Source organism: Capra hircus, chromosome 6 (genome assembly GCF_001704415.2).
Source record: "Capra hircus breed San Clemente chromosome 6, ASM170441v1, whole genome shotgun sequence".
Classification (NCBI taxonomy): Eukaryota; Metazoa; Chordata; class Mammalia; order Artiodactyla; family Bovidae; genus Capra; species Capra hircus.
The window spans coordinates 72,902,944-72,927,824 of record NC_030813.1 but is presented as its reverse complement, the minus strand read 5'-3'; the positions used below and the strand labels follow the sequence as shown (position 1 = coordinate 72,927,824).

At 40.4% G+C, this 24,881-nt stretch overlaps 1 protein-coding gene across 3 annotated transcripts; it reads right to left on the bottom strand.

The window, feature by feature from the left end:
• LOC102181107 (RE1-silencing transcription factor) lies at positions 1,528-24,214 on the bottom strand. 3 transcript variants are annotated; one of them, XM_018049494.1, is made up of 5 exons: positions 23,872-24,214; positions 22,880-22,985; positions 14,292-15,195; positions 10,907-10,990; positions 1,528-7,174 (listed from the first exon to the last, which is right to left on the bottom strand). In XM_018049494.1, exons 3-5 carry the CDS (start codon positions 15,184-15,186, stop codon positions 5,157-5,159), a joined length of 2,997 nt encoding a protein of 998 aa, XP_017904983.1. In that variant the 5' UTR covers positions 15,187-15,195; positions 22,880-22,985; positions 23,872-24,214; the 3' UTR covers positions 1,528-5,156. The 3 variants fall into 3 exon arrangements, with proteins under 3 accessions (XP_017904983.1, XP_017904984.1, XP_005681702.2); XM_018049495.1 differs by lacking the exon at positions 22,880-22,985; XM_005681645.3 differs by lacking the exon at positions 23,872-24,214 and having other exon boundaries at positions 22,880-23,207.

Genomic DNA, 24,881 nt, shown 5'->3' with positions numbered 1-24,881 from the left:
AGCCTGTGAAATGAGTGCAACTGTGCGATAGTTTGAACATTCTTTGGCATTGCCCTTCTTAGGGATTGGAATGAAAACTGACCTTTTCCACTTCTGTGGCCACTGCTGAGTTTTCCAAATTTGCTGGCATATTGAGTGTAGCACTTTAACAGCATCATCTTTTAGGATTTGAAATAGCTCAGCTGGAATTATATTTAACACTCAGGAATTCCCTGGCGGTCCAGTAATTAGGACTCAGCCCTTCCAATGCTGTGGCCCAGGTTCAGTCCCTGATCAGGGACCTAAGATTCCCCCAAGCTTGGTGTAGCACAGTCAAAAAAATATTTTAAAAACCCAACAAAAGCATTTAACACTTAAAGAGTCACCCTATGGATACAAGTACCATATGACCTCATTTTCAGGATGAAGAAACAGATTTAACAAAGTTAAAAGTAATTTGCAAAATTATAGTTGTAAGGAAGAGAGGCCCACAGTGAACCCAGCTCTAACTGTAAGGGCCACAGAGCACTTGATACAGCAAACATCAATAATAATCCTTTAAATAAGCAATTTTGTTTACACTGAAACTTCCCCTGATTACAGATCAGTACATTGTTGTTAGCCTCTCCACAAACCTACCTTTATGGAGCTGAGAATGAATACCCTTGGAGGGGGGCCCACTACTGTACTGTACGTAACTCCCCCTGGGCAGAATACAAGGACGGCCAAAGATTAAGTGAAAAACGGATACTTGTAAAAATCATAACAGGGTGAGGCTCTGAGAAGGGAATAGCAAGGGACTGGAAAAACACACCTGCGGTAACACACTTAACGGTAACAAACAAGTCGCACATCAATAACGTTTAAATACCCCTTCCTGAATCATGAACTTTGAGGTCACTTACTCCATCAGGACAGAATGCAATCCAGTTGTTCTGATGTTTCTCCAACTTGTTCTCCCTTTTCTCTCAAGTCCACAGAAATACCTAAGAAATACCTAAGTCTTCAACACCGTTTTCCAACATAAAGCACAATCATTTCCAGTAACATAAGAACCAGAACCTCATAATATGGCTTATCATTTTCCCTTGGACTTCATTTCCTTCTCAGACTTCCATTAGAGTAAAATTAGAGTCAAAATAGTGCCCTAGCACTCAGTGAACATTCAGTGTAACTCATCTTATTTTCTGTTCAATGCATCTTTTTCCAATGAGTGAATATTTACCAATAGCAGGCTTACTACTGAGAACAGACATGTAGATGATGACTGTTAAGGGACCTGTGATTGGGAAGTATATAATCTCCTATAAATCGTCTTCAGGTTGTTTCTCCCCTACCTACTACATATCCACTTCCCAGAAAGCAGATTATAGGAAGAGAAGCTTTGGACTTCTACCCACGGACTGGTTATCCCCAGAGATTTTCAGTACCTTTCTATTTACCCTGGATTATCTGAGTGAAAATGTTCTGAGAATTATTAATTTACTTCTAGTTCCAGCCAAATAAATTTGACCATCTGATGTACCACAAATAAACAAAGGCATAACATGCTTTTTAAAACTTTATTTCAACATTACTATGCTTACAGGAATACACTCATATGGGTTAATAGAATGCAATTTAATTTATCCTACACAATTGGGACCAAAAACCTGGTACATGGTTTGCATCAAAAAACAAAAACAATAAAAAGGATTTGCAATCTGGTTTTTCATCTATTAAAAATGTATATAAAAGATTCTCCATCAAACGCTGCTTAAGCAAACAGCAGGAACCTTGAGAAATAAACCTTTGGTTTGTCTCTGAAAAATACCATGTATTGCACTGTAAAAGTTTATACAACTGGTACAACAAAACATTGCTGTAATGTTTCAATGCCAGTTCACAAAGTTCAGTAACTAATGATGTTGATAAGGGTAGGGAGAGCCTATGTATACATGTGAAAATATAAAAAAGCTATCTGATCTAATTAATATTACATGCAGATCCCAAATCTATTCAAACCAAGATTCAGATAATCTCTTAAATCTGAATTAATGCTATCAATCCAGTTCATCAGCTGAAGTCAAAAAGAAAACTCTGCACAGTAGCTGTTTTTCTGATATGTGCAAAAAAGAAAATGAAGTTTCTTCCCCAGCTTTTTAGTCCAGAACTACAGCAAAGTATTTCTTCCATTGTCAACATTCTTGGGGGGAGAGGCAATTGAGGTTACTTAGGCTTAAATCTGAATTAGCACTCAAATGCAAGAGTCCCCAAAGTTAAAGACCATGTGATTTTAGAAGTGACTCTAAAAAATAAAATGGCCTTTCTTGGAAGACTAGAGCAAAACATACGGCAATAGTTAAAAAGAAGCCTAATTTAAAAAAAAAAAAAAAGGGTAGCTCTTTATGAGTTACGCTTCAATTTAAAAAAAAAAAAGCCTCAATGAAGCAGCTCTCAAAAGAGGAAAAAAACTTAAAATATCCCGAAAAGCAATGTGAACATAGGTTCAAAAGACAGTTAAGAGATATATTTTACAAAGCTACCTAGGATTAGGCTTATAAAGGTATTCTAAATATTTCAACCTTTAATACTAAATATCAGTTTACAAACAACATGTTTACTTTTTATTCCTTTATCAAAAGGGAAAAGTCTAGCTTCAATCCTATCCAGTGGAAGGGCAACTGAGAAAATAAAAGATTCAAATAGTCCCAAGCAAACAGCACATTTTTCAAATGGAAGAACTAGACCAGAAGTTCATATTACTAATATACTTTTCAATGAAACAATTTTTTTAATCAAACGATTTTTAATAAGAATACATGGCACTAAGGTTCAGAACCTAATATAGGCCTGACAAACAAGTCCTTGTTTTCTGGAAGAAAGGCCTCAAGTCCATTCAATTTCCAGTAACAATGTTTTCACAAATCACTTTAATGAGGGGTTTTAATTTCTTTCATATTTTTGGTTTTGGCATTCTAGTCTTAAAATCTAGATAAGAAAATACATCCAATTCCCCAGAAGTCAATTTTTTTTCTTTTGAGGTATCAAAAGAATCCAAACTGATTCCCAATCTCCAATTTGTACTTAATATGAATATTTTTGTATATACTGGAAAAGGTAACGTTTTAATATAAAATGTACTCATGAACATTAAATCTAGTTGTTAAAAAGGTTTAACTAGCTTTATAATTTAAGTTTTAAAACATAAATATCTGCAGCTTGATCTGTTTGACAATGATTGTCAGAGCTGAGAATTCACCTAGAATTCAACATCATTTACAAATCCCTATTATGTACAGAAAACACACAACAAAAATACACAACTTACTCATATCTTGAGAAATTTTTCTGCTTCTTTAAATCTTTGGCCTCCCAGTCAATTCCAAGTTCAAATGTCCTTTACCTTAAACACTCACTCTCAGAATAACTAGTTTTCCACACACAGTTTAATACTTTTTCCTAATTTTTCATGTTGCATTGCCAAACCCTGAAACCTGCCTCAGAGATCCACCAGACAAAAGAAAACAAACAACATATAAAGTGATTACTTCAGAATAGAACCTGGGAGGATAAGAATCAAGGTTCCTTACTGGAATCATACTTTTTTTTTACAAGGAAAAACAAAAAACCTATGTTAGATTCTTTCATATTCTTTGGTGACTGGCCAAAGAACCTACCAGCAAGTTTGGGGCACATACTCTTTTCCATACAAAGTGGTCCCGTAGGAACACCAAAATAGCTATTCATTTGAGGCCTCACCTGTAGCAAAAGGCTGTCCCAATAACAGCCAGGACATCCACTAGTTGGAGGAGATCCCTGAGAAAGTGTGATTTTTCAATCTGGACTGAACTTCAGTTTTCGCCAGCCTTTATCACTATATTCACAGGAAGTAGCAGCTGGTTTACCAGCACTCATACTACCTTTCTCATCCTAGGTTTTCTGTGTAATTGCTATGGCTTTGGAATCTCACAAACTGATACTCTGTATAACTTGAAGGAGTAATTATGCCTCCTAGTTCCAGATTTGCAGTTTCCAAATTAAAATTATAGTTATTTATTCAGCGGAGCAGGCATATAAATAAACACAACCATATAGGAAAAGAGGTTTCCTATAAGATACAACTTAACACCACACATTGAGGAAGTAGATGTACTAAGACAGGCCAAAAAGTTTACTTATGGTTGGTATTTGAGATAAAAATCCATTCAACATAGATCTAGTGGTTTATTTACTGCAAAGTTCAAACTGAAAGGTGTGAACTCACTACATCAATTTAAAATAAATAACTTATATGAAATACAGATTCTGGCATAGATGTTAAAATCAAAATCAATGGACTAAATCTGCATCTTTCATTTGCTCACAAATTTGCACAGACTACTATTCTGCAAAAAAGACAACTGTGGCAGGAAAAAGAAAACTGCTCCTTTTGCAAACAAGACTAAAAAGCATCCCTCCAGAGAGATCAAAATAAACATGCATATATAAAGTATTCCAATGCAAATGCTATTTCTAGAAAAAACTTAACTGCATAGGTTAAAAAAAAACAATGTGCAACATCTTAAGGCATTAAAGCACCAAAACAAAAACAAAAAACCCACCAAAATCATTGTTTTTATGACAATTAACACATACACAAATAAACATACATACTGATCAAAATTCAGGAAGGTAAATACCTGGATTGATAGAACATCCATTGTTGGGAGAATTTTTCTTCAAATTCAATGTCTGTCTTATCGCTAGAACAATTTTAAAGTGCTAACTTTATATAAAGCAGGCAAATTCTTCAAGTCATTTTGTGTTTAAGTAAGCCAATTTTTATAGGGCTATAAACAAAGAATAAACTAAAGTGAAATAGGAAGACAGACATGAAGAAAAAACTGGTAAGTTATATAGCTGAACAAATAGACAAAATGCTCTAATACCACCTTGGCCACCTTAGTTCAATTAAAAGCAAAAAGAGATAAAAAAAAGAAAAAAGCTTACAGATTTAGATGTCTGCTACAGTAACTCCCTTGGATTTACTAAAATGTGTACATCAATAGGTACACGGAGTCCTAAGAAAAAGAGTGCCACTTAAAAATCAAAATTGGACAGTAATTAATTTTAAAAACAAAAGGCTACTACTCCAAATGAATATAAAATGTCAGAGACCTTATACACTAAGAACTGAAGCCTTGACCAGAGTTTCATTACTCCTGCCCTTGAGCTGCCTTTTCAAGGAAGTACACATTGACCAAATGGCGATTGAGGTGCTTGCTGTAATCTTTTTCCTTTCGAAAAGAACGATCACAGAAGATACAAACGAAATCTCCTTCGGCCACTTTGACAGCCAAGGCATCCTTTCCATCTTTCCCACTGGTCTCCTGTGGAACTAGCCGAGCCCCGTTCAATCCAGAATCATCACTATCCTCTGACGTGTTGTCACTTAGGTCACTTCCATCATGACTGTGGATGCCTTCGTCTTCATCCATTTCCTGAGGCTCATTTACTGCCACGGTGACAGGAGGTGATGCCACAGCAGTTGTGGACACGGCTTCATGTTTTTCTAGCGGTAGAGAAGGCAGTGGTGGTGAAACTGGTTCTTCAACTGCCGAGTCTCTGTTGGGGAAATTCTCTGCTTGCTTCTCATCAGTGTCCGTCTCCATTGCACACAGCATAGCTTCAGCCTGAGGTTTATCCTCTGAAGTTTCACCCTCTGGCATATTCAAGTTTTGTTCAGAGGATGAAGTGTTGGCAGATTCCTTGATAACAGCAGCAACACCAGCCAGACTCTTATCTGCCTCTTCTGCTCCCACTTTTTCAAGAGGGGCTTCTTTATTTCCTTCGCCTGCAGGGAACACATTTTGGTCTTCCGATTCTTCCCCTTTTAACTTTTCCTTTGGCAGGGGTGGTGATGGTGCGAAGAGATCCTGCGCACTCGCACTTTCTTCTAGAAGCTGCTTGTCTTTAACAGGCACTAAGCCAACCTCAATAAGCACTTGCTCCTTCCGTGCCATTTCACTCAGCATGCTGGACTTTTCCTTTCTGTTATCTTTTCGAGGAGACCTTCTGGGGACCGGCTCTGTGGGAGGAGGTGGCTCTGTCTGAACAGGCTCCTCCTGAACAACCTCGATCTCAGCATCCCCCACAGGGGGAGGGGGCGGAGGAGGCTCTATCTGAACAGACCCCACCTGAGCAGGCTCTGGGGGAGGAGGAGGAAGAGGAGGAGAAGGCTCCATCTGAACAGGGGTCACCTGAACAGGCTCCATGGGAGGAGATGGCTCCATGTGAATAGGCCCCTTCTGGACAGCCTTGACCTCACCACACCCCATGGGAGGGGGAGGGGGAGGAGAAGGAGGCGGGAGCGGCTCCGTCTGAACACACCCCACCTGAGCAGACTCCATCTGAGTGGGCCTCCTCTGAGCAGGCTGGCTGCTTTTCCTACAGGATTTACTTCTCACAGTTTTCTTCTTTGTACTGTTTTTCATGCAAATGTTTTGCTTTTTATTCTCCTCTACTTTGCTGTCACCCTTTGGCACTTCCTGACTATTTCTCGATTTGCTTTCTGCCTTCTTTTTCTTTTTTGTCACAGGTTCCTCATCATTAACAGGCTCTTGTAAGGAATGGGCTTCAGCTTCCACCTTCCTTTTGCTTTTCTTGCTTTTGCAGCTTTTTTCTGAATTGTTTCCCGGGGACACATCCACTTCCTTACCTTCCATGGCAGATTTGCGCGTTCTGGTGGTCACTTGGCTTGAGGCATTACTACAAGGCTTCTTCTCTTTTGAAACATTCTCTTTCTTCTCCACTTTTACAGGCCTCTCGTTTTTCTTCCCTGTCACATCCCCCTTTACTTTTGTCTGCTCTGTTTCTGTTTTCTCACTGGTGATTTTGTTATCGGGCAAGTCAGCCTCTCGCTTCTTGGTTTTCTTTAGTTTCACCTTTGAGACATCCATGGTTTTATTAGGACAAGTAGGATGCTTAGATTTGAAATGATACTGCAGATTACACTTCTTGGAAGCTGCATAGTCACATACAGGGCAGTTGAACTGCCGCGGATTAACATGTAGCTCCACGTGTTTTTTGAAGTTACTTCTGTCTGCTGTTTTGTAGTCACAGTGTGGGCAGTTTAGAGGTTTAGGCCCATTGTGAACCTGTCTCGCGTGGCGGGTCACTTCATGTTGATTAGAGGCCACATAACTGCACTGGTCACACTTAAATGGCTTCTCACCTGAAGGTAGACAAGAGATGTTACAGAAGGCACACATTAAGAAATGAATTCAAGATTTATTCAAATATGTTCATCAAGAAGTGTGGATAGATATAAAACAAAACCACCAAAACTATTTCATGAAGACTTGATCATGCAATTTACCATATTTATTTGTATATCTTTCGTATTTATTTGTATATCTTTCCTCTATCCCTTGACTTCTGATTCTCATCCTAAACAAAGGAATAATTATCTTAATCATCTTCTAAAAAGTTCATCAAGTTAGGGCTCTCAAACACTCTTAAAGAACACAGATACATGAAGAAATATACAATTACTGAAAAAGTGACTTAGGCTCTTGATGCTAATTTTTGGGCAAAGGCACTCAAAAAGGTAACATACTTTTAATGTTTTTATGTAGTTAAAACAAATGTATAAAGGAACAGAACATAAAATTCCCATACATTTAAGATAAACCTTGAGACTTCAAAAGAAATACTTCCTACTCTAGGCCACACTCCCAGACCTTTATGTGAAAGCGTTAAAACAATGCTTTGACCCTTTGTCCATCATAGCAGAGTTGAATCAGATTTCACTCAGCAAATTTTTCCACTGCCAGAGCTGCTATTCTACAGCAAAATATAACAAGCCAGAAATCCTTTCTAGATTTTCTCCCACTTTCTTCTAACAAATGAGCAAAGAAACCAGGGGCATACAAATAGATATGGCATATAAAATAAGCACAAGTTATAATCACAGGCACATACAAGACCAGAAGCCCTCCCACCCCCAAATTAAAGGCATAAGATTTAACTCATTCTACCTGAATACATACCCATCTAGATCACACTCTAGCAAATATTACCAAACGGTATCCATACCCCACTGGTCCAATGGAATGCATAGCAGAAAAATGGAAATTGACATTTATGAAAATTCATCTCTCAACATTCTCAAATTCACATAAAATCTTTTAAATTTTTTCGTAAAGCCAAACTACTCAGACATTAAGTAAAACCATAGATAATAAGCTTTACATGATCAGAAGATATCTGATTACAGGATACTTGACCACAAAAACAAAAACTTATCCAAGTATGTCAAACTATAAGCTCTTTTCCACATTAGTCCAGTAACAGATTCATAAAGAGAGGTTTCTAACAACATGCTACATTACTCTCCACTTGGCCCCTTTTTTGTCCTTTCCATTGAATGACTTCAGTGGAGACAAACATCTACTTAATATATACAGAAACAGAATGGGGGAAACAAGATATGTGACATAACGGTTAAGAACTTGTTCTACAGTAAGAATACCTACAGAGATCAAGTACGGGCTCTGCAACTTACTGTAAGGTCTTGAGCAAGGTACTGAAAACTCTCTAAGGCTCAATTTCTTCATGTGTAAACTATTCTTATGTGTTGTAAGCTATAAATAATCTAATCCATATAAAGCACTTAAGTGTAGAACAGATGGCCAAACAGTCAATACATATTACCTGTAATTTATGACTTTTGGAATGAACTGGTGTATTATAGAACAGGTAAACACAAAGGAAGATTTCAGATGCTTATCCTGCCTTACTATATAAACCTTACCTTTGAGTAAACAAAGAGCTGATGAATGAAGTCGCTCTCGTTAGGAAAATATTTGTGCTCTTAAAAGAATTATAAAGAAAATGTCACCACTTTATAAGCCCTAATGAATGAGAGCATTTTCATAGCCAGCATCAAGCAAGATGCAATCATCCACCTGTGAAATGATCAAGAAATGGAGTTCCTAGTACTCTGTTTTAAGCTCCAATGGCATCATTTATTTGCTTCATTTACCCCACCCATATTTTTGCTTTACTGCCATTAAATCTGTTGCATTGGAAGATCAATTCATCAAGTTGATTAGTTTATTAATATCTAGCTGAATGAAAATTCTTTTGCCCTGTACCAACAGTTTTAACTTAACTTCCTTTTACAGTTCTAGTAAAAATTTTTACCTGTTTTTCATCTTTATAAATGTGCCAGGTATCTGTTTTATCATTCCCAAATTAAGTTATACATGTAAAGCAAATTCAAAAAGGGAGTTTTACAAGCTATACACATTCTTATCAAGTAGAGTCCAGACAGAATAACACAGGAACTTCTAATTCAAGAGTAATAGGGGTGAACTACTCAGCAATAAACACAACATTCTGTTAACGCAGAATGGAATGACTCTCAGAAACATTTTACAGAAAGATGTTAAATCTTTAATAGAAATCAGAGTATCACTTGATGGAAGAATATGGCAGTACTGACTAGAAAGGGTAAGGACGGAATTTTTCTAAGGGTAGTAGAAACATTTCATGTCTACACCAAAATGGCAGTCAAACAAGAGAAAGCATACATAAAATCACTGACCTATATGCCTAACACGTGCATTTTCGTGTGGGTAAATAAAACCTTAATAAAATATGCTTAAAAAGTTATTCTAGGGCTTCCCTGGTGGTCAAGTGGTTAAGAATCTGTCTTACAACACACAAAGGACACCAGTTTGATCCCCGGGTCTGGGATGATCCCACATGCCACAGCGCTACTCAGCTCATGTGCCACAACTACTGAAGTCCATGCGCCATAACAAAGAGTAGTCTCTCTGCAACTAGGGAAAGCACAAGTGCAGCCACAAAGACCCACCGCAGCCAAAAAACATAAATAAATAAAATGAATCAATAAATCTTTAAAAAAATTATTCAAACTTCACAAAAAGACTCTCAAACCATAATATGTTTCAAATGACTCAGCTATTAAAAATAGTGCCTTCAGGGAATTCACTGGTGGCCCAGTGGTTAGGACTACATGCTTCCACTGCAGTGGGCACAGGTTTGATCCCTGATTGGAGAACTAAGATCCTGAAAGCCACTTGGCCAAGAGAAGAAAAAAAAAAAAACAGTGCCTCCATAATAATCACCAAGTACTCAGTGGAAGGAAAATAGTTTTTGCTGAAAAAATTATTTTTCCATCTTAAACATAAGTAGTCCATGACAGAATTCAGTAAGATGTTAATTCCCTTTAACAAACAGTCACTGTGCTCATAAATGGAAAATATTCAAAATGAATTCCTATGCTAGCAGGATGGAAGAACTATCCAGTATGATACCTACAAAAATATTACAAAGGGACATGTAAATCAGATGCATTCCCTCCAGTTCTAAATATTTCATCCAAGATGAAATGGTAACATATCTACTGAGAATTAGAAAAGAAGAGTTGTGGATCATATTAGGACCTCCAAAGGGTTAGTGTGGCAAAAATGAAATAATTATCCATTCTAGACCACCTACACAAATACTGACTTTTTAACTTTGCCATCTTCATACCTTCATAATGGGGGCCAATTCTGGATGGTGATCATGGTCATTTCAGTTCTAGGGTGGACAATTCTCCCAGGTGTTATAGTCCTATATTTTATTTATTATAAGTGAATAAATTGGGATCATAGATTATCAATCACTCCTTAAAGTTTGGCTTTTGTAAATCAATCTTTGGAAACCTTAACAATTCTCAAGAGAACAAAACCAAATGTCAGGAACTAAGCAACTAACAAGGAATCCCTGGAACCCAGCAACCACACACTGAAATTACATTAAAAATATACATAAATACCCAAATTACATTAAAAATAAATCATAAGTAATGATCTAGTTCCAAGTATAGAACAACTTCTTTATAATGGTAGTTTACTAAAAATGATTTTAAAAGTTCCCATTTCTTACCAACCTGAATGAGTACGCATATGCCTGGTTAAATGAGTCTTCTGAGAACTTGAGTAAGGACAAAGTTCACATTTGTATGGACGTTCACCTACAAAAATACAGTGATTAATGTTCAAATGATAAAATAAGACAATTACAATTCTCACTAACAATACATACATACATTATTTAATACTGAGTTTTGGGGGGTTTTTTTTGGCTGCTCAGTTCAGCATGTGAGACCTTAGTTCCCAGACCAAGGATCGAACCCATGCCCTTTGCGCTAGGAGCATGGAGTTAACCACTCCACCACCAGGGAAGTCCCAGTTATACTCATAAAGCTACGGGGACTGACAGCAACTCAAGGGAACAGTGATTAACTACTAAGAAATTTAAGCCTCAAAGGCAGAAAATTTGTGCGTTTTGGACACGGGCTGTCGACCACAAAATATACTAAAAAAAATCTTGACATTTGTCTATTTTTGGGCCACAAGATAACAATTAGGACCTCAGGCAAGCGTCCTCATCTATAAAAGTAACAGTATCTCCACTTTCTAGAATTGTGAGAATTTAAATTAAGATAATATATGGATAGCCTTCAGCCCTGTGCCTGACACATAGAGCCTTCAATAAATACGTTATTATTCTGTCTATATTATGCATTACAGCAGCAGATGTACCTCATAACAAGGGACAACGAGAGACTTTCCCGGCAGTCAATTGGTTAAGACTCCATACTTCCACTGCAGGGGGCACAGGTTCAATATCTGGTAGGGGAACTAAAGATCCCACATGTCATGTGGCTTGGCCAAAAACAAAAAACAAACAAAAAACCCATGGAACAAGGAAAGGAAAGACAAAGAGAAAAAAAGAAAGAATGTGGCGATAAGTGTGAAATGTGTTCCTAGTAACTATCCAGCTATTATTAGCCAATACCTGTAGATTAGACATAAATAGCTCATGGCAACAGGATGCCTACTTTAGCCTAAAAGAATTCGGAGATTAAAAAATGTTGAAATGTATTTATGTAAAAAGATACATAATTGCCAACAAGCACTTGAAAAGATGCACAATATCATTAGTCACAACAGAAATGTAAATCAAAACCACAGTGAGATGATTTCACACCCACCAGGATGGCTATAATCAAAATAACAGAAATTAACATTTATTTGTTCGGTTGTGGAGAATTTAGAACCCTAATACAGTGCTGGTGGGACTGTAAAATAGTGCAGCCACTTTGGAAAACAGCTTGTCAGTCCCTCAAATGATTAAACATAATTACCATATGGCTAAGCAATTCCACTCCTAGGTGTATATTTACCTAAGAAAAATAAAAACATATGTCTACACAAAACCTTGCAGAAGAATGGCAACAGCAGCATTAGTCACAATAGCCAAAAAGTGGAAATAATCCAAAAATCCATTAACTAATAGAAAAACAAAATGTTGCTTACCCATTTTAGAGAAGTATTTGGCAACAAAAGGAAAACAAGTACTGTACGTTTGATGTGGATGAACCTTGAAAACGTAAGTGAAAGAAGGTAGCCACTGAGGGCCACGTATTATCTGATTCCATTGATATGAAGTGTTCCGAACAGTTCAGTTCACAGTGAACTGTATGGTATATCAATTGTGTATCAGTAAAGTTGTTACCAAAAAAAGCTAAGAAAAATTTAATACCATGAAGATTAACATGAAGGATCAACTACAGATACTTTACTTTTAAATTCTTCCTAACAAAATAGATTGCATCTATCTGTGCAACTCACCAAAATAGGCATAAATACTCTAGAAACACTAATTATTTTTCATTCACACGTATAGGCAAAAATGTCATCTTTCAAAGTAGAATTTGTGAACTGGTTAGATAGCAAAACCACAAAATGAAAAATCTACTGAAGACTCAAATGAAAATCCTCAGCCCCTTACCATAATAAGTATCTATAAAAAAGATACAGAAGTTTCAATCTTAGCTGTATGTGACCCTGGGTACAATACTTTAGGCTTTCAATAAACACTTAACTGTTTCCTTTTCAAACATATAACTGACACCCCCCAAAAATTTAATGAGATAAACACACTGGTATTATTTTTTATGGTGACTTGCATGGCGGTTGTTAAGTATATATGTTTGTAAAAATTCATCATTGTCAATAATACCTCAATTTTTAAAAATTCATAAATGTATATATGTAAAAGTCATGCACTTCACTGAATATCACACTTATTACCTAAAAGCTCTACAGATCATGGCCAATTCTATGATAAATTAGGCCCCAAAGTTTTCACAAGACTGTTAAAGGAACATGAAGTACTTATGGCTAAAGTGTATATGGTATCTGAGATTTGTTTTATGACACTGCAAGTAAGGTTAGTTTAGTCTAACCTTAGTCTAACAGTTTGTTTTCTAACAGTTTGTTTAATTAAAACTCTTAAGTGATTAATGGTGTAGGATTCTCCAGTTACTCTCATTTCCTATGCCATGTGACTTTGAGACTTTTTTACTTTTGAGATAAAATGGTTGCAAAGCCTAGAGACAATCACAGATTATAACAAATTCCAAAGAGATTTCAAATTCTTTTATATAACTAGATTTTAAGCTTTAAATTACACAGAAGCCATCTGTTGGAGTTTATAAATCTTGCTACACATGTCTTTCTTGTAATGGAATTTCATCTGCAAGTCTTCTTGTTTATGCCTACCACTTCAACATCAATTCCTCTCCTCACTAGGACTCACTCTAGGGTTCAGTGCTGCAGAGTGACAACTACTGCAAATGGGATCTGATGCAAACAGCATTCCACAGCCCTTCTCACTGCTGATGGGAGGAGCACAGTATTAGGTTACGCTATCCATATTATTCAGACCAGCAATCAGTCCTTAAAGGTACCAATTCTTACCCGGAAAATGTACGGCAACTATCAATATTATAAACACTGCTTTCAAAAAATAAGACCCGTTAATTACAAAGATTTGAAAGTCAATTTACAAGTGAATAAATAAGGGGTATTAGGGAAAATGGGGAGCAACCACTGAGAGGTGCTTCCTTTTGGGGTGAACATGTCCTAAAATTGACTGTGGTATGGGCTGCACAATTCTGCAAACATACTAAAGCCAATGCATTCTAACATTAAATGGATGAACTGTGTGGAAGTGGAGTATAGTTATTTTAAAATATGAATTGTCAAATGTGATAAAATATTAATAACTAATAACTGTTGGGTAGAGGTGATGGGTACCTGTGGGTACCCATGTTTACTTTTTACTTTTGAGATGTAATTTACTTCCAAGATGAGATTTACCCATCTTTAATTCTCTTTACTTCTGAGATATTTGAAATTTTTCACATTTTTCAGACCACTCCATTCTGGGGGGTACAGTACACTTAATAAGAAAGGTACTCTTACCTGTATGAGTTCGAACATGCTGAACGTAATTGTTTTTTCTGTCTGAAAAATAGTTGCATTTCCCACATGTGTAAACTTTCCTTGGAAAATGGTTTCTCAGGTGTTTCCTCCAGTGATATTCACTCACTGTGGTGTACGTGCATATGATACACTTGTAGACTCGCTCATTGTCCCCGGCTCGGGTGTGATGTTTCAGGTGAGCAGTATAGTGATCATAGCGATTGGTATTGTAGCCACAGCGGTCACAGCGGATGGGGCCCTTGGAGAAATCGCCCTCTTCCCCAGTAGAAGAGCCGGATTCCCTGGCTTTTGCTTGCTTCTCTGCACTTTCTTCCACAAAAAATTTCTTGGCGCTATGAACTCGGATGTGATGCACAAACTGCTCTTCAGATTCTGCTTCATACTGGCATGGTTTACAGCGGAAGGGTTTGGTCTTCAAGTTCTTGCACTTGTCCTCTGCTACGGGTGTTTCCTGAGGAAGGTCTTTATTTGAGCTGTACGTTTCTGAGGCAGCTGCTACCTCAAACACAGGCTGTGGCTGCACAACACTGAGTTCCAAACTTTCCAGTTCCATGTTCTCCAGCCCATTGGGTTGGCCTTTCACCTCAGGAGACTCCTCAAGTCCTTCTCCATCACTATCTGAGAAGTTGCTATCCCCAACAGGCATCAATTCTGCCATCTGTCTTTCTTCACCAACCACGTAATCACAGCAGCCGCCATTTACCTCCCCAGTTAAGGCTACGTTTGCCAACATGATGAGCTGAGGCGCAGCCAGTTCAGCTCGAGAGAGATCAGGCAAGTCATACATGTCATTTGGCAAGGCCATGCCCATGGTGGCACTGCCGGTGAACAGCCCTCCTCCTCCGGAAGACTGCCCCATTACCTGGGTGGCCATATCTGTGCTCTGCATTCAAAACAAAACAAAAAACACACAAAAGCACCAGTTTAAGCACAACATTTACCAGTGTAAAACTAAAACATCACTGTGGTTCTTTGTAACTTAATACATTTTCCCACATAACCTTTTAACTCAATCAGCTTCATTAACTACTGAATGTCAGTCTTTAAAATCATTTTCTAAGTCCAAACTCTCTTTACTGCAGTTATCAAAAAATTTTCTGTATCCGCTATAAGAAATTCTATCAAGTGTGACACAACTCATCCATCAACTAAGTCTGCCAACGGTGTGCCTTCCCTCAAGCACTTTTACTTTTTCTGGTGGAAAAATGTAAGTAACCTTCATTTTTAGTGCTAATTAAAATCAAATATACCTTTGTACAAATGGGTTAGAGGCACCAACCCCCAGTACAGTTAAAAATCACTTCTTTTTGGCTCCACAAAAACTAAGAGTACCAATAGTCTACTGTTGACCAGAAGCCTTAAGGATAAGTCAGTAAACATGTATTTTGCATGTTACATGCATTTATATAATAGATACATGAAAAAGTTGTTAAAATCATAAGGACTACATTTCCAGTACTGTATTCATAAATACAGTAAGTATACATCCCCTGTGTACCAGATGAATTACACCTGTCATACCTTTACCAATACTGTATGATATAAAATACTGCAGATATTATACATATTACTAACACTAGTCATTAGAAGGGGCTTCCCTGGTGGCTCAGAGGTTAAAGCGTCTGCCTGGAATTCAGAGAAAAGATATTGTGAAAAAGAAATTCATACTCATTTACAGTTATAACAAAGCACTGGTAACACTGAAGCAACGATATGACTGCTTTACTGAAATCTACTGCAATCAATAGGACTGCTTCCCAGTAGCCAAGCTGATATGCAAACAAATGAGTCATAAAATTTTTATTTAGCATATAGTGTAAGGTATTTTCATAACACAGTATTAGAAATAGTTTTTTTTTAACTGCATGTATGTATCATGGGCTGATATGCTGTTTCTCAGACAGCATATAGTAATGTAATTATTATATATTTTTTAGAATTTATTTTTCTATGAAGACCTACAAAACCTTCTAGAACTAACACACAAAAAAGATGTCCTTTTCATTATAGGGGACTAGAATACAAAAGTTACAAGTCAAGAGATACCTGGAGTAACAGGCAAATTTGGCCTTGGAGTACAAAACAAAGCAGGTCAAAGGCTAACAGGAGATTTGCCAAGAGAACGCACTGGTAATAGCAAACACCCTCTTTCAACAACACAAGAGAAGACTCTACACATGGACATCATTAGATGTCCAACACCAAAATCAGACTGATTATATTCTTTGCAACCAAAGATGGAGAAGCTTTATACTGTCAGCAAAAACAAGACTGGGAGCTGACTGTGGCTTAGATCATGAACTCCTTATTGCCAAATTCAGACTTAAATTGAAGAAAGTAGGGAAAACCACTAGACCATTCAGGTATGACCTAAATCAAATCCCTTATGATTATACAGTGGAAGTAGATTCAAGGGATTCGACCTGATACACAGAGTACCTGAAGAACTATGGTCAGAGGTTCCTAACATTGTATAGGAAGCAGTGATCAAGACTATCCCTCAAGAAAAGGAAATGCAAAAAGGCAAAGTCGTTGTCTGAGGAGGCCTTACAAATAGCTGAGGAAAGAAAATATGCCAAAGGCAAAGGAGAAAAGGATACATACATCCATTTGAATGCAGAGTTCCAAAGATAGCAAGGAGATAAGAAAGACTTCTTCAGTGATCAGTGCAAAGAAATAGAGGAAAACAATATAATGGGAGGTCTAGAGATCTCTTCAAGAAAATTAGATACCAAGGGAACATTTCGAGCAAAGATGGGCACAATAAAGGACAGAAATGGTTAAGGACCTAACAGAAGCAAAAGATATTAAGAAGAGCTGGCAAGAATACAAAGAATTATACAAAAAAGATCTTCATGACCCAGATAATGACGATGATGTGATCACTCACCTAGAGTGAATCCTGGAGTGCGAAGTCAAGCAGGCCTTATTAGGAAGCATCACTACCAACAAAGCTAGTGGAGGTGACGGAATTCCAGTAGAGCTATTTCAAATCCTGAAAGATGATGCTGTGAAAGTGCTGCACTCAATATGCCAGCAAATTTGGAAAACTCAGCAGTGGCCATAGGACTGGAAAAGGTCAGTTTTCATTTCAATCCAAAAGAAAGGCAATACCAAAGAATGCTCAAACTACTGCACAATTGCACTCATCTCACATGCTAGTCAAGTAATACTCAAAATTCTCCAAGCCAGGCTTCAACTGTATATGAACCGTGAACTTCCTGATGTTCAAACTGGATTTAGGAAAGGCAGAGGAACCAGAGATCAAATTGCCAACATCTGCTGGATCATCGAAAAAGCAAAGTTCCAGAAAAACATCTACTGCTTTATTGACTATGCCAAAGCCTTTGACTATGTGGATCACAACAAATTGTGGAAGATTCTGAAAGAGATGGGAATACCAGACCACCTGACCTGCCTCCTGAGAAATCTGTATGTAGGTCAGGAAACAACAGTTAGAACTGGACGTGGAACAACAGACTGGTTCCAAATCGGGAAAGGAATACATCAAGGCTATATAATGTCACCCTGCTTATTTAACATATGCAGAGTACATCATGAGAAATGCCAGGCTGGATGAACCACAAGCTGGAATCAAGATTGCCGGGAGAAACATCAATAACCTCAGATAGGCAGATGACACCACCCTTATGGCAGAAAGTGAAGAAGAACTGGAAGAGCCTCTTGATGAAAGTGAGAGAGGAGAGTGAAAAAGTTGGCTTAACGCTCAACATTCAGAAAACTAAGATCATGGCATCCAGACCCATCACTTCATGTCAAATAGACGTGGAAACAGTGTCAGACTTTATTTTTGGGGGCTCCAAAATCACTGCAGATGGTGACTGCAGCCATGAAATTCAAAGACGCTTACTCCTTGGAAGAAAAGCTATGACCAACCTAGAGAGCATATTAAAAAGCAGAGACATTACTTTGCCAACAAAGGTCCCTCTAGTCAAGGCTATGGTTTTTCCAGTAGTCATGTATGGATGTGAGAGTTGGACTATAAAGAAAGCTGAGTGCCGAAGAATTGGTGCTTTTGAACAATGGTGTTGGAGAAGACTCTTGAGAGTCCCCTTGTATTGCAAGGAGATCTAACCAGTCAATCCTAAAGGAAATCAGTCCTGAATGGTCATTGGAAAGACTGACGCTGAAGCTGAAACTCCAATCCTTTGGCCACCTTATGTGAAGAACTGACTCACTGGAAAAGACCCTGACACTGGGAAGGATTGAAAGCAGTAGGAGAAGGGGACAACAGAGCCGGAGATGGTTGGATGGCATCACCGATTCTATGGGTTTGAGTAAGCTCCAGGAGTTGGTGATGGACAGGGAAGCCTGGCATGCTACAGTCCATGGGGTCACAGAGTTGGACACGACTGAGCGACTGAACTAGACTGAAAATTTATTTTTGACTGTACTGAGTCTTCGTTGCAGCGTGTTGACTTTCTCTAGTTTCGACAAGCAGAGGCTGCTCTATAGTTGCAGTGGCTTCTCTTGTTGCAGTTCTGGGGCTCTAGAGCCCAGGCTTTAGTAGTTGAAGCCCATAGGCTTAATTGCTGCTCAGCATGTGGGTAGGATCCTCCCAGACCAGGGACTGAACTTATATCCCCTGCTATGGCACATGGATTCTTAACAACTGGACCACCAAGGAAGTTCCAGGTAATGTAATTATTTAAAAGCAAAATTATACAACAGTAGAAAAACTAATACATTATAAATTTCATATTAAATATCACTTTAAACCCTTCTCAAGTCTTGTACACAATGAATTCTTAGGTAACAATGGTGATGACACAATGTCTTCCAGCTCTTGGTGTACAATTACTAGATTTTCACAAGACATTCATACACATACATGACAGATAAGTTTATTAACTGAATGGTGTGATGAACATTCATTAAGCAGAGAAGTGGATCTTCATCAAGGTCTTCATCCTCCTGTCTTCTGTTGAGTAGGGGGGTGGGGGGAGGAAGGGTTGCTCTTGCTGAGTCAGGAGTAGCAGTGAGACGAGGCAGAGGAAGTATAAGGGAAGGCAGAAGGAGGTGCAGAGAGAGAAGAGGTGGAGGAAGTGGAAAGAGGTGTAACTTGAGAGAAATATATCTTAAATTTCTGTCCAAATTTGGCTTTTCTACTTCTCTAAAAATGTTTCTATTTGGTACTAATCCTTCTACCACGGGCTTTAGTTTTAGTGTTTGTATCATACAAGGGGACAAGTTGTAAAAGAAATCAAAAGTAGTCTTCAATAAAAGGAACCTTGCTGCCAGACTGTCTAATGTCAATTTGTTTTCTGGCACTGCTTCTTCCGTGTCTTTTTCCTTACAGTCTTGCACTGGTTCAAAAGGACTCACCTCCCAATTAACTTCTATTAATTTCTCTGGTATGCTATCTATTAACTCTTGAATATTCCCAAAATATGTATCTTGAAGCCTTTCATCTACCCCACCCGCAACCTTTTTCCAATATCCACTATCTCTTTCATGACTTCCTTGATTGGCTCTTGTAAATCCTGTGAATTCATGTACAACACGTGGACACAGTCTCTTCTGGCAGAAATTTCTATTAGGCTTGATGACCTTCATAGTTTTTTCTATCACAATGATAACATCTTCAACAGTATGATCCTTCTAGACTTTCATGATGTTCTATCGGGGTTGTCTTCCATAGCACCAACAATCCTTTCTACAGAGTACCATGTGTAATGAGACTTCAAGGTCTTTATGATACCTTAATATAGGCTTTACTCAAAGACACTGTGTTTGGGAACCACTTTGACAGACTTCCCAGGTGGTGCTAGTGGTAAAGAACCTCCCTGCCAATGTAGATATAAGAGACCTGGGTTCGATCCCTGGGTTGGAAAGATCCCCTGGAAGAGGAAACGGCAAACCAGTCCAGTATTCTACCTGAAGAATCCCATGGACAGAAGAGCCTGACAGACTGCAGTCCATAGGGTCGCAAAGAGTGGGACACAACTGAAGCAACTTAGCACATACACATGAATACCACTTTGACACCTTCAATGTTGAACTCATGGGGTTAAGGTGGCCAGGGTCACTGTCCAATACCAAAGAACCTTCAAATGCAGTCCCGTTACTGCGAAGTACTTCATAATCAGGGATAAAGCATCAGTGGAACCAATTTAGATAAGTATTCTCATTGCCCTGGCCTTCTTGTTATACAACCAAAAGAATAGTAACTGGTGTTTATCTTTAAGGATAGTGGGCTTATGAAGTTCCCTGGTGGCCTAATGGTTAGGATTCTGGGCTTTCACTGCAGTGGCCAAGGTTCAGTCCGAGGTGGGGGAACTGAGATCGTGCAAGCCAAAATAAGAAAGGAAGACAAAGAATGAAAGAAAAACAATTCCATTTAAAAAAAAAAAAAAGTGGGCTTGGCAGCTTTATAGATAAGAACAGTCCTGATCAAAAACTCAATTTGCACAAAACAAGTTAGTCTTCAACCAGCCTTAAATTCGAATTAATGCTCACTTCTCTTCTTTAGTAATGAATGAGCTTTTTGCAACTTCTTCCAGACTAGGGCACATTACTCTGTATTAAAAACCTGTTTAGGCAGACAGCCTTTCTCTTCAATAATTTTGTTAACAGCATCTGGGAACTCAAAGCTGGTTCTGCTATCTTGATATTTTTTCAGCCAAAACTCTTTTTAAAATTACCAAACCATTCTCTGCCAGCATTAAAGTCTCTAGATTTAGAAACTTCATTTTCCTTTTGCTTTAAGTTGTCATACAGTAACTTCACTTTTTCTCGAATCAATTTACTCTATAGGTATGCCTTTCACAACTATACCCACATAAAAAAAAATTTTTTTTTGTAAGGTTACATCATGCAGCTTGGTGGCTTGTGGTATCTTAGTTTCCCAACCAGGGATTAAACCTGAACCATCAAGCAGTGAAAAGTGTCCCAACTACTGGACAACCAGGGAATTCCCAAAAAGGCATTTTTAATATCAGACAGAAGGCATTTTACAAAAAGTATAAGGCTTTCATATCTGCTGGCAAAAATGCAGAGATAATCTCCAAATTTCCTTTTCTTTTTTTTGCAATAACCCTTACACTAGATTCACTGATCTTGGAAGTGGTGGGTAATGGAAATTGCAGAACTTGATATGGTCAATATCAAGCAATTTAACTTTTTCTTCTAATGTCATGACTTTACTGCTTGGGAGCATTTCCAGCATCACCAATGGCACTTCATATGGGTCCCGTGGAGTCATTCAAGGTTTCTGGTATCCCACCAAACACAATGAAAAACACTCAGGAAATGGGAGAGGTGGCTTTTTTTCTGTAAGCACAATTTACTGGAGAGAACTGCTCACCCAGATATGATTAGACTTACAAGACGTTTTAAGTGGATACCTCCAACACTTGAGGCTCACCAAAATAGCAACAAGAAGTAGCTATGAAATGATTACAGACCTATAGTATGGACCACAGTTAATATGCAGTTATGGATGAATGATTGATCTTTACATTTGTTTACATCTCTCTGGACAGGAATGGTGCCATCGTGGTCTGTAATTGTTGATAACTTTTATTAGATCTGTATACATTTTATGGTAGTAAATGATAAAATACACTATTATCTATGTATACTTTATGCATTCATGATGTACCTTTTTCTAAATTTTTCCTATTTCTAGGCTATGTGTATCATCTGTAGACTTCTGCAAAATGTTGCAGATCTATGAGAAATTTTCCAATATATTTCTTGAAAAAAATTCACATATAAGTGAACCCACGCAGTTCAAATTCCTGTTGTTCAAGGGTCCAATGTACTCTGAAAAAGTACATAATGCCACTAAAGTATTCCTTAAGTTTCTTTTCTTGATGATCTGTTTAAAAGTACACAAAAATTAAAGATCTTTTTTCCTGTGAAAAGGGAAGTTTAGTGTATTCAAATATACACAAATGAAAACACAAGAGCTTTCAAACACCCATAACTGAATAACTCAAATCAGCAACATTCTTGCCTTGTGTTTGATCTGACTCAACTGCCTCGAGGAGCCATAATAAAACCACTTTGAAAAAACGTTGGGCTTTTTAATAAAGTGTCTTAACCTCATTACTTTCCAACCTGCTGCTGCTGCTGCTAAGTCGCTACAGTCGTGTCCGACTCCGTACAACCCCATAGACGGCAGCCTAAAAGGTGTTAATTCTCAAATTAGATGTTCTCTTGTGAATTAGAAAAAGCAAAGTGGCAAGGACTCAAAAAATTTTACACCCAAAATACCGAAAGTAATCAGTTTCACCCAAGCACATAAAGACAAACTCGTTGAGTCATAGGTACCAACGAAAGTTGGAATCAAATGCCATCACACAGCAAAGGCTGTCCAAGGCCTTAACGAAACAGCCCAGGCGACTCGTAATTCCTAATTCTCCCCAAACCCTAACTACCATCCCCACAGGCATTTCCAGGTTGCTCAGGAAGGCCGTCCGCGCACAGCCCGAAAGCCCAACGTGCAGCTCGGATCCTACGTGCTGCCTTCACCAGCGCCGGCCTCGGCCGCGGCATTCCTGACTGAAATAGGCATTCGGCCATTTTCTCAAAATACGTACCAAACACAAAGCAGCTCTTCGCAAACTCCGGCGCCCTCGCTTCGGCCCGCTCACTGCACCACCGACACACCAAGTCGTCCTGAAGCGTTTCCTGGGCTCCCCACCACTGAAGACGGAGAGACGGGCAAATTCGGGGCGCCGTTGAGTCGTCTCAGTCCAGGCTGCCCCCTCCCGGCCCGCGCGCCCCAGTCCGGGAAGAGTGAGCAAAGTTGCCGCGTCGTCGTCGTCCCCGCTCCTTGCCCGCCCAGGGCTCGCCCTCCGCAGGGGGCCGGGAGCCTCCGCGCGCCCTCCCGAGGCGCCCGGCCCCGAGCGCCAGAGGGGGCCCCCTGCGCCCCGGAAGTCTGAGGCTCACTCCCCCACGGCGCCCCGCGGGACGCGCGCCCCGGCCCCGCCGACTCCGGCGGCCAGACGACCCCGCACGCAGGGCCTGGGCGGCCTGGCGGCCCGAGCGCAGAAATCGCTGTCCAGCCCCATTGGCGGAACCGCCCGGGTCCCGGGCTGACTCAACCAGCCCGGCCGCACTCAACGGCGCCTTCCGGCGAAAGGGAGAGGCCGGGGAGGGAGGAAGACGCGAGGGCCGCCGGCAGGCGAGGGGCTGCGGCGGGACCCGGAGCAGGAGGAGCACGAGAGGAAGTTAGTTTCAGGACTAGGGCCCCAAGCAGCTCCGCTCCTGGCCTCAGGACAAGACATCCCCGGCGCCTGCGCCCGCGCGGCGGCCCGGCCTCGACTGGGGAGGGGGTCCAGGCGCCGCGCCGCCCCTCACCGACGCCCCCGGCCCAGCCCCCCGGCGGCGACGATGTAACCCGATCCCGCCCGGCCGCCCGCCCCCGCCCGACGCGGCGGTCGCCGCCGCCCGAGCCACAGTATCTGCAAATCAGCCCTGGACAGCGCCTCGCTCCGCGTCCTTCCGCGCCCTCCCCTTCTCGCGGCCACCGCCGCCCGGCCGGCCCGCCGCCCCCACCCGACCGTGCCTCAGACCGCGCCGCGCTTACCGGCCTTCCTGGGCGAGGAGGGGCGACGACCCGCGTCGCCGCTCCTTCACGGACTACTTTTCTTTGTTGCAGGAGTTTCGGGGGAGGGGAGGGCGACAGTGGAAAAGTTAGACGCTGGGCCCGTCGAAGCCCGCGAAGACCCAGTGGGGCTGCACAGAGTGTTCAGGCCGCTGGCTCTCGCCCTGCGGTGCGGGCCGCCGCCGCCACCCACAGCGGGCTCTGGGGCCCCAGGCCTCGGCGGCGCTTACTCTGCTCCTGCGCCCTGAGCTCGCGGGAGCCGCACATTCCAACACAGGAGGCTGCGCCGCGCACCCGACCCGCGCCGCCGCCGCCACTCCCGGGACACGCCCCCTCACCGCCCGCGCGCGCCCGCCGGACACGCCCCCGCCGCTGCCCTCGCGCGTAGCCGCCTGGCGCGCCCCGCCCCTGGGCGAAGGAGTCTGTTGGGGGCCCGGGCTTTGGATGGGGCAGCGCCCAGACGTAGCAGCACCTAATTCCCCCAGTGTCTCGAACTCGGGCTCTGAGGTCAGAAAAGAAGCCAGCCCCGCCTCCTTTGTTGATTTCCTTCATAAACTAACAACAGAAAAGTTATCCCCCAGCTCTGGAATGCACGCAAGAGACTAGCACTCTTAAAAGGAGCGCTCTTTTAGGCTTTGTCACCTCCCTTACAAGTCTAAAATGCTTGAAAAATACTTTTCCGAATCTCTTCTAATCTCCACCCATAGCCACCCTTAACTGATTAAGCTTCGTTTTGAGTCTACACTAAAAAAAAAAAAAAAAAGCTTTCCAAATTTTAAGCTATAAGCCAGGAAAACAAAGCAACAACAACAACAACAAACGCAGTAAGCTGTGAAAACTTACTTTCAGGAAGGAAGTGGATTCAAAATTGTGAGAATGAGGACAGAGGGGACAAGTCCCTAGACGTGGAAGGTATCAAGTCATTGAGGAGCCTTCAAAGCACCGTTTCAGTGTAGCAGTTACCCTCAGATTATAGAGGGTAAAGAGGGTGG

What these genes read in the sequence shown, in the direction of transcription:
- LOC102181107 (XM_018049494.1), bottom strand. Translation starts at nt 15,186, where the DNA reads ATGGCCACCCAGGTAATGGGGCAGTCTTCCGGAGGAGGAGGGCTGTTC. An exon ending in GCATGTTCGAACTCATACAG is followed by an intron (nt 10,991 to 14,291) that starts GTAAGAGTACCT and finishes GTATTTTTGTAG; the next exon opens with GTGAACGTCCATACAAATGT. An exon ending in GCATATGCGTACTCATTCAG is followed by an intron (nt 7,175 to 10,906) that starts GTTGGTAAGAAA and finishes GTCTACCTTCAG; the next exon opens with GTGAGAAGCCATTTAAGTGT.